The sequence below is a fragment of the Herpailurus yagouaroundi genome, unplaced genomic scaffold (genome assembly GCF_014898765.1).
Source record: "Herpailurus yagouaroundi ecotype Mexico unplaced genomic scaffold, PumYag 220, whole genome shotgun sequence".
In the NCBI taxonomy this organism is placed as follows: Eukaryota; Metazoa; Chordata; class Mammalia; order Carnivora; family Felidae; genus Herpailurus; species Herpailurus yagouaroundi.
The window spans coordinates 9,602,766-9,612,015 of NW_024412451.1; the positions used below are offsets into that span (position 1 = coordinate 9,602,766).

At 46.5% G+C, this 9,250-nt stretch overlaps 1 protein-coding gene across 1 annotated transcript; it reads left to right on the forward strand.

Moving 5' to 3' along the window:
• The first annotated feature begins 5,982 nt into the window (after positions 1–5,982).
• Positions 5,983–8,931, forward strand: TARM1 (T cell-interacting, activating receptor on myeloid cells 1). The gene is made up of 4 exons (XM_040457899.1): positions 5,983–6,282; positions 6,414–6,704; positions 6,962–7,258; positions 8,573–8,931. Exons 1-4 carry the CDS (start codon positions 6,207–6,209, stop codon positions 8,713–8,715), a joined length of 807 nt encoding a protein of 268 aa, XP_040313833.1. The 5' UTR covers positions 5,983–6,206; the 3' UTR covers positions 8,716–8,931.
• The last annotated feature ends 319 nt before the right edge of the window (positions 8,932–9,250 follow it).

The window sequence follows — 9,250 nt, forward strand, 5'->3', positions numbered from 1 at the left end:
ATGCTCTCCATATTTCCCAGATCTACTTATTTCTGTCCAGCCCTTTCTGCATTCAGATGGGGTGACTTGGCTCTTTCATCTTCCTGCTGAGAACAATGTGCTAGCCCTCACACATTCTTCTGGTGGAAATGGAAGGTGTACTAGGGGCCGAATCAAAATATGTCATGCCCCTGAGGACCTGGGCTGGAGCTAAAATATTGCCACTTGCACTTTATCCTCTTGACCAAAGCAAATAACATGGTGAACGCATAGTCAAAGGGCTTTAATGAAATCTATTGCACTATGACTTCTTGGCCACAGTTATTCATATCCATCCCATGTACAAAATATGCTCATCTCCATCCCAGGACCTGCTCCCCTAAATCTTCATCCAATAATGGCATTAGTCTTCAAATCTAGGATCTATTGATCATTATCAAATCTATATGTGGCTCCTTTTGATCCAGGATACATGCACTAAAAAGACAAATTAGCTGTCCCATACATCTTCCATATAATAGCAAAACAGAAGTGGGATAACCACAGCACTCCCACGTGAAAAGGCTTCTTCCCTGTGGGAAACATCAGCAGTCACTGGTTCATAGCAATTGCAAAATCACTCTGGGCAAACGCTGCAAGATGCCACAATTCTGGGGATGGAAATGTTCCTTCATAAAGTTTCAGTTCTATTCTCTGAGAAGGGCTTCTCAGCCCACTGTTATTCACAGCTCTTGGTTCCTCCCTCTGAGTCATCTTTATTTTATCAACCCTCCTCTCCACTTCTGAAGAGGACCCTGGAGAATATGACCCTCTTGATGGATGGTACGATTTCTCAGCTCGCTTTCTGCCCAAAGAAAATTGAGCCTTCAAGTCTTTGTGTAATTTCCTTTTTCTTTTTCTTTTTAATGTTTATTTACTTTTGAAAGAGAGAGAGAGAGAGAGAGAGCAAGCAAGGGAGGGCCAGAGAGAGAGGGAGACACAGAATCTGAAGCAGGCTCTAGGCTCTGAGCTCGAGCCCAACATAGGGATCAAACTCACAAACCATGAGATCCTGACCTTAGCCAAAGTTGGACGCTTAACCCACTGAGCCACCCAGGCGCCCCTTTGTGTAGTTTCTTTAAGTAGTGCTGGGAGCAATTTTGCCAGCGTAGCTCTCAAAAATGTTGTGGCTTTCTATCCATCTGACACCAACCCATCCCATATGGTAGAACATACAGCCACCATTCTTTTTGAGACATAATTCTCTCTGTACATTTAACGATAGTGTTTTGGGCAAACCAGGATCCTGCGGGTACACTTTGTTAAGCTTTCTCCAAGAAATCTTCTGTCCAACTAGACAATGTACTTGATAGCACCTTAGTCTTCCTAAAGGCCTTAACAAAAAAAGTTTCAAGCCAACTTCTTCACTTTCCTGAAAGATTTCATGTACACAGAAATCATGAGTGGTCCATGGAGATTTGTGTCTGCTATGTCACAGAGGAGCTAGAAAAGGAGTTTTATATCACACTCCCCACTGTTGATTTTCTCCCATTTTTTCCCCACTGCACATGTCCCTGGTTTCTATGATGTCATTCATCTAGATTCCATCTTTAGCCCCACTCTGAATTTGTTAACTCATTTTTATACAGAACAGTTCGGATCATCTACCAATTGACCCCTTGCACCTTCATACCCAAACCTACCACTGCACTCAGCAAAGGTGTTAATTTTATTTATTTTTAAAACAATTTGTAGTGTTTATTTATTTTTGAGAGAGAGAGAGAGAGAGAGAGAGCGAGAGACAGAGAGACACAGCATGAGTGGGGTAGGGGCAGAGAGAGAGGCAGACACAGAATCTGAAACAGGCTCCAGGCTCCGAGCTGTTAGCACAGAGCCCAACACAGGACTCGAACCCACGAACCATGAGATTATGACCTAGACCGAAGTCAGATGCTTAACCGACTGAGCCACCCAGGTGCCCCGAAGATCTTCATTTTAAAAGGCTCACGTACTTTAGAAATGTTTGGGGGTAATATATATTTACATGTGTGTGTATGTATATCCTATACTGTTATCTTGTTTTGTCACAAACCAATACATTTTAAAGAGTGTTCCATGCCAATGAGTACTTTCTCACAACATGACCATAAATTGCTTCCACAGAGTGATTTATTTATAGAATTTTTAAAGAATTTTGAGTCTTTTATTTGTTTATACATATTTGTATACATTATCATATCTTCCTGGAAAATTGAAATTTTATTTGTATACTCCACAATGTGACTCAAATTGATGCATAGTGTTCCCCTCTATGGAAGTAAGTACTTATTTGTACCTAACCAATCTCCTACTTTCTCACATTTATATTGCTTCCAATTCACTTGCTAATATAAACATAGTTAAAATGAGCAACTTGTAAATCTTTTGGACAACTTTAATTATTCCTCAGAGCAAACTACTGGGATTTAAACTCCCAGGTGAAAGACTATAAATGTTTTGTGTAGTGGTGGGGGAAGGCAGATAAGCTTCATAAGCTAGTTGCCATTTAGTAAAGAATATTGATTTATCATCCTAAAAACTGATTATGTGCATGTATATTTTCCTAAATTCTATTCAACATTACATATTAGCATTAAAAACTTTTGGGGGCACCTGGGTGGCTCAGTTGGTTAAACGTCCAACTTCGGCTCAGGTCATGATCTCACAGTTTGTGAGTTTGAGCCCCGCGTCCGGCTCTGTGCTGACAGCTCAGAGCCTGGAGCCTGCTTCGGATTCTGTCTCATTCTTTCTCTGCCCCTTCCCCCACTTGGGCCCTGTCTCTCAAAAAGAAATAAATGTAAAAAAAATTTTTTTTTTAATTTTTGTCAAAAAGATAGAGTGAAATGGCATCTTATTTACCTTCTCCTGGTTTGATTGCTTGGAATAGCAAATGGCTTTCTTTTCTTTCTTTCTTTGGGCTTGTGTGGGTTTTGTTTGTTTTGGTTTGGTTTTTTTCCATGTGGAATGCAGTTACTGAGAGAGATGTGTTACAAGATAAAGTGATTATATGTTTATTTCTTTATGGTGTCGACAATTCTTTTATGGATTTTTGTGTCTATGTTAGTAGGTACATACAAAGTTAGAATTATTATGTATTTCCCTTGAATTGACTATTTTATCATTAGGAAATATTCCTCTTCATATCTAATACTATTTCTTGACAAAAAAATCTACCAGTAGAGCCATTTCATCTTTCTTTTTCTGGTTATATGTTATATATTTCTGTGGGGGGTTTTTTGGGCTTTCAACTCATCTTTGCACATACTTAAAGTGTTTGTCTTTAAAAAACAGCATACATTTAGGTTTTTAAAAAACACCCGGTCCAATAGTCTTTCAATTGAATTTTTGGGCCCATTTACATTTAATGTAATTACTTATTCACAGAATATAAGGTTATCATCTTGCTAGTAGTCCTTCTATTTGTGCATCTCTTTTATGTTTCCTCATTTCCGAAGCCTTTGTTTTAAAAACAATTATGGTTATTTTTTAAAGTTTATTTATTTATTTTTGAGAGAGAGAGAGAGCACAAATAGGGGAGGGGCAGAGAGAGAAGGAGAGAGAGAATCGCGAGCAGGCTCTGTGCTCAGTGTGGAGCCCGACTTGGGATTTGATCTCATGAACCATGAGATCACGACCTGAGCCGAAATCAAGAGTCAGATGCTTAGCCAAGTGAGCCACCCAGACACCCCTATTGTTATATTTTTTCTTATTGTTATTTTTAATAGGCCATTTTAACTCCCCCCACCTTATTTTTTTTTACCTCTATTTGTTTTTTGTTCATTTCTTTTAGTGATTATCCTATGGCTGGCAACATGTATGTTTGACTTACTAATAGCTATGTCATATTTTTCCACGTAAGACAAAAAAAACTTTACACAGTATAACTCTCCAGACTAAATTTGTTTTCAAATGCACGAATCATGGTCTTTTTTGTTTTTTAAAGTAAGCTCTACACCCAATATGAGGCTCAAATTCACAACCTTGAGATCAAGATTTGCAATGACCCACCACCTGAGCCAGCCAGCCAGACACCCCCCTGAACCATCGGTCTTGCTCCATTTCTGCACGTTGACCTCAGAGAAACACCTCATCTGTTACAGTCTTTCAAAAATAGTCACTAACACCAATTCCTTCATTCACTTCCAAAGTCCGGTATCTTCCCTATAGGCCAGAGAAGCTCCAGTGGTCTCTGCACCAGCCTGTTTCCATCTCCTCAGGGGAATTGTTTGGGTCCTGGTTTCCAGCAGCTCTTGCTCTTGTAAGTGGGTTTGAGTTTGTGTACTGAATTCTCCATGTTCAGGTAAAGACTTTGCATGAATTATGATCTCATGGAGCATTTTATTCCTTCTTGTTTCTTGAATGTGGGTGGGACACAAAATGTGTAGGTCACATGAGAGGAAGGAAAGGAAGGGTTGGCCAAAGATGTCACCACCCACATGCAGCTTGCCTCCCTGTCGTGGTTGAGATAGAAGAAGGGCCCTTAGAGCAGACTGCAGGGCCACTATGATCTCTGAATTTTTTTGCCTCCTCTGCCTTGGTAAGTTTCTTGGGCTTGTATACTGGGATTAGAGGTGGGGGCGGCTGGAAAGAAATGTGACCACCTGCTTGTCTTTATTGATTGCTTCATATGTGTTAGGTACCTTGCAGAGGCTTTAGGTACATCACATGTTTTCCAGTATGCAAATCCTTACATTCCACATCCATGGTCTATCCTGTAGGCCTACCTCATCCCTATTTATTTAAAATCTTACTGGGGCGCCTGGGTGGCGCAGTCGGTTGGGCGTCCGACTTCAGCCAGGTCACGATCTCGCGGTCCGTGAGTTCGAGCCCCGCGTCGGGCTCTGGGCTGATGGCTCGGAGCCTGGAGCCTGTTTCCGATTCTGTGTCTCCCTCTCTCTCTGCCCCTCCCCCGTTCATGCTCTGTCTCTCTCTGTCCCAAAAATAAATAAACGTTGAAAAAAAATTTAAAAAAAAATCTTACTAGCTCAATATCTTTATTTTAAACAAGTACATTCATTTGAAGACGGAAACTTTATGCCAACTGCTTAAATAAAAAAATTTGAGGGTGCCTGGTGGCTCAGTCGGTGAAGCCTCTGACTTCGGCTCAGGTCATGAGCTTGCGGTTCGTGGGTTCAAGCCCCATGTCGGGCTCTGTGCTAACAGCTCAGAGCCTGGAGCCTGCTTGGGATTCTGTGTTTCTTTCTCTCTCTGCCTCTCCCCTGCTCATGCTCTGTCTCTCTCTCTCAAAATTAAACAAGCATTAAAAATTTTTTTAAATAAATGAAATTTAAAAGAAAAACCAGGGTCACTACCAAAAATAGGTCAATGTAAACATATATACATTGCAAAGATGATAGGACATTCTAGCCATGCATTGTTGCCCATCACATTTCTGAGCCCATGGCCAGCTCTTCCTTATTACAAAGGGCAACAAGGCAGAAGAGGTTGATCTCTAGCTTGAAAAATTCTTTGTTGTGATCAAAGCAGTGGAAGTGATTTAAAAGGGTAATGCCTTTCCTTTTCAATGCCTTTCCCAGGTATTCAATGCTATAGAATACCATGTCACTGCATTCCCTAAAGTCAGCTCCTAGAGCATCCGTGGTTTATAATCCACCTTGTGGGAAATACCGTTTCGACCCTCACAAGCAGTCCTGCGTGGTGGGAATTAGGCCCACATTGAGAAATGAGGACTCTGAGATTGACAGCTCAAGGCTCCTGCTCAGGGCCATGCAGAGAATTAGCAGAAAGGTCAACATTCAAACCCAGGCCTGTCCGCCTCCAAACTCACTGGGTTTTCCACCTGAAAAATCTCTCTGAGCCATGCTTCCATTGGGGCATCTCTTCAGTTGATCAACATGCATCTGTTGAGTCTCAGTACAGTACAGAATGTGTACAGACACTGGGGAAGCTGAGGTGAACAGCCCAGAGCAGCTACCTTACAGGTGTTCACAGAACAGTGACACTTTGTGTCTCCTGTGGCATGAAGTACATAAACTCTAAAGAATTGAGGGTTTTGTGGATGTTTGTGGAACCAGCAGAAGTCCTGGGGCCATGGCAGGTGAAATTCGCACAGGACACCTTCTGGGGAAAATGAGACAGGAGCTGAGGGCAGAGCGGAAGCCAGGGGCCAGTGTGAGGAAATGAGAACCCCAGATGCATGACCTCCAGGGTCCAGTCTCAGCGTCAGCCCCCTGGGGAGGCCCCTCGGGATGGGGGCTCAGTTTCCACGGGCAGATGGTTCTCTTGCAGGGCTGTGCGCTGGCCAAGAAAGCAGAGGGACTGATGGTGAGTGTTCCTTCAGTTAAACCCTCCCTCTCCTTCACTCCAAATTCCCCACATCCCTTCTCTTTCCTTCAAGGGGTTTCCTGACAGCAGGCGAGGGCACCAAATCCTGTCCCCAATCTGCTTCCTTCCAGAGCCCCTTCCCAAACCCACCCTCAGGGCCTGGCCCAGCTGGGTGGTGCCTCCCAGAAGCAGTGTAAGGCTGCGATGTCAAACCCCGACCAAGGATGTCGACTTTGCTCTCAGGAAGGGAAATATTCTTTTGGATTTTTCACAATCACCGACTTCCAAGAAGGGCCTGGCTGAATTTCACCTCACTGGCCTAAGAACCAGCCACACTGGAGACTACACCTGTGAGTGCTACAGACCAGGGGCCCCGGACATAAGATCACCGCCCAGTGAGGTCATCCTGCTGCTGGTGACAGGTGAGGAGCAGGATGGACCTGGGGGAGGGACCATAGGATGGGACAGAGAAGGTGGAGACACACAGCAACAGAATGACTTGGTCGGCCTCATCCAGGGCTCATGGGGGGGAGGGGACCTCCTTCCCGCAGAGTCGAAAGAGGGTGACACCAGGGATCTGTGTCCCACCCTCAGCAGGAACCCCCCCCCCGGGAGAACAAGGGTGAGTGGGGGACCCCGGGCTTCTCCCCGTGACCTCGGAGCCCCCCTTCTCTTCCAGGAGGTCTCCCTAAACCTTCCCTGCAAGCCCACCAAAGGGGTGTGGTGACCGCAGGAGACGACGTGACCCTGCAGTGCCAGAGGCCAGACAATGTTTTCGGGCCCATGAGGTTCGCCCTGCTGAAGGCGGGAGTGGCAGAGCCCATCCGGCTCCGGACCCCAGCCGGCAAGGAGGCGGACTTCTCCCTGCAGACTGTGACAGTCGGTGACGCCGGGAACTACAGCTGTGTCTACTTCCAGACCGGGACTCCTTTCTGGGCCTCACAGCCTAGCGATCCTCTCGAGATCCGGGTGAGAGGTGAGGTTTTGCACCATCTTTCAGAAGTTGGGGAAAGTCGATTCATTTCTTCATCAGCTTGTATTTTGGCTCTTTGGCTTGCTTTCCCAGCTGGGTGGACCCATCACTGACTTACAACACTATCAGTTTAAGGTGAACGACGTGCTCTTTTTGCTACCTGGACAGCGTTGCTTCTGTTCCTTTCTGATTCTTCTTTCTCTTCTGATTTTATCGCCATCTCCTTCTCACACCTGCCCTTTCCTAACCTCTAGTCTTTGGCCTTTGTTGTTCTGTATTCCTGGAGAATTTCTCAAGTTGTTCTTGCAAACGATCCATCCCGCCAACCGTCAGCGTCCCTTCCCCTACCCTTTGCGTCTCTTAGACTTGTGGGTCGTCCCGGTGATGGCAGACTCATGGCTTGCGGTCTCGTTCTTAGTGCGCGCCGCTGCCCCGGCCGCCGGCTTCCGGGTCACCCGTGGAGGATCTTCCACAACCATCTTGTGTGTCTGGCCAGAACGTTGCTTCCTCGGATGCCACACCCCGTGCTTCCGTGGCACCGTAGATGTGTGCACGTGAGCCGTGGTGGCCCATCGCCCTCTGGTTGGAAAGCAGGGACCGTGCAGCCAGCGCAGACAGGTGCAGAGGGCACCCTGGGTCCGCGACGTCACCACGGGTTCCTCCCACAGACTTTGTCTCCGGGAAACGTTGTGGCTGGTGGGCTCACACATGAACTCTGCACCCATGGCCTGTGTGACATGGAAGCTTCACTCGCAGGTCCTCTTAGGAGCCAGGGCCAACCCCGAGCCCAGGTCCTCGTTAGGAGCCAAGGCCAACACTGAGCCCTAGCTCTTCTTGGGTGCGGTGGGAATGAAATGCACAGTGCTCTCGGTGCTTAGCTACTGGGCTTGAATTTTCTTGAGCTCACGGCCGCCTGAAGTCTTTGCCGTGAGGAGGGGGTGCACAGACACCCACCGAATCATTTCCACGCTCGGGGCAGCATCTTTGGGTTTTGGTCTTGCTCCTAAGCCCGATTCCTAATACCAGGAGGGAGAAGGGAAAAGGGACACGTGGGAGGGTCAAATGATATGAAGAGCCAATAAATGAAGGAAGAGAGACCGAGCAGAGAGAAGACAAAGGACAGAAGACCAAGGAAGACCCACTAGAACCCTCACGCAATCCCACGTTGGGTTTTCAGTGATTACAACTTCAGGGCGGCCACAGCTGACCACTGGCCAGGGCACACAAGTGGGTGCAGGAGCGTCCCGTTGGGCAAATCCACGTGGGAAGGACGGGTGCTCCTCTACTGGCTGGTGCTGACGCTCTCCTCTCTCCCAGTCCCCCCAGGTGCCATATCGAGGGACTACACCACGGGCAACCTCATCCGCCTGGGTCTGGCTGCCCTAGTTGTGGTTATTATGGGCGCTCTCTTGCTGGAAGCCTGGTGCAGCCAAAAGGAGTCTCCACGTGGATCCACGTAGAACAGCTGAGCACTTGTCTTGTTCACGGGCTGGCATAGTGACGCGGGGTTCTCTGAACACCAAACTCCACCATGGGGACATGCTGTGTTTCTCACCATGGGCACAATTGATACTTTGGGTGGGATATTTCTTCAGCACGTGGGACTGTCCTGTTCCTTGTGGGAACATTCAGCACCATTTCTTTTTCTCATTAAAGAGCAGCTGAAGCCCCAGTCATTGTGGGACAATATAATGAGTGCTATCAGGACCTTTCCCAACATTCCTATATATGGAGGATGGGAGGTGGGGTGGTGTTCTCCTGGTGGAGAACCTGTGTTAGGAGGCCAGGAGAAATATTTCCTCTCTTCCTTACTCCCTGTCCTCAGGTCTGTCCTTGCATGCATTGGCTCCACAGTTACCATGGAGAATGATGAGTCCTTGATCAAGTCACCAGCTTGTGTGAGATTTTACTCGTTCTCTTCCCTCCTGGGACAGAAGGCACACCATGGGGAGAGGTCTGGGAAGTTTGCAGATGAGATGAGATCTCACTCATTTC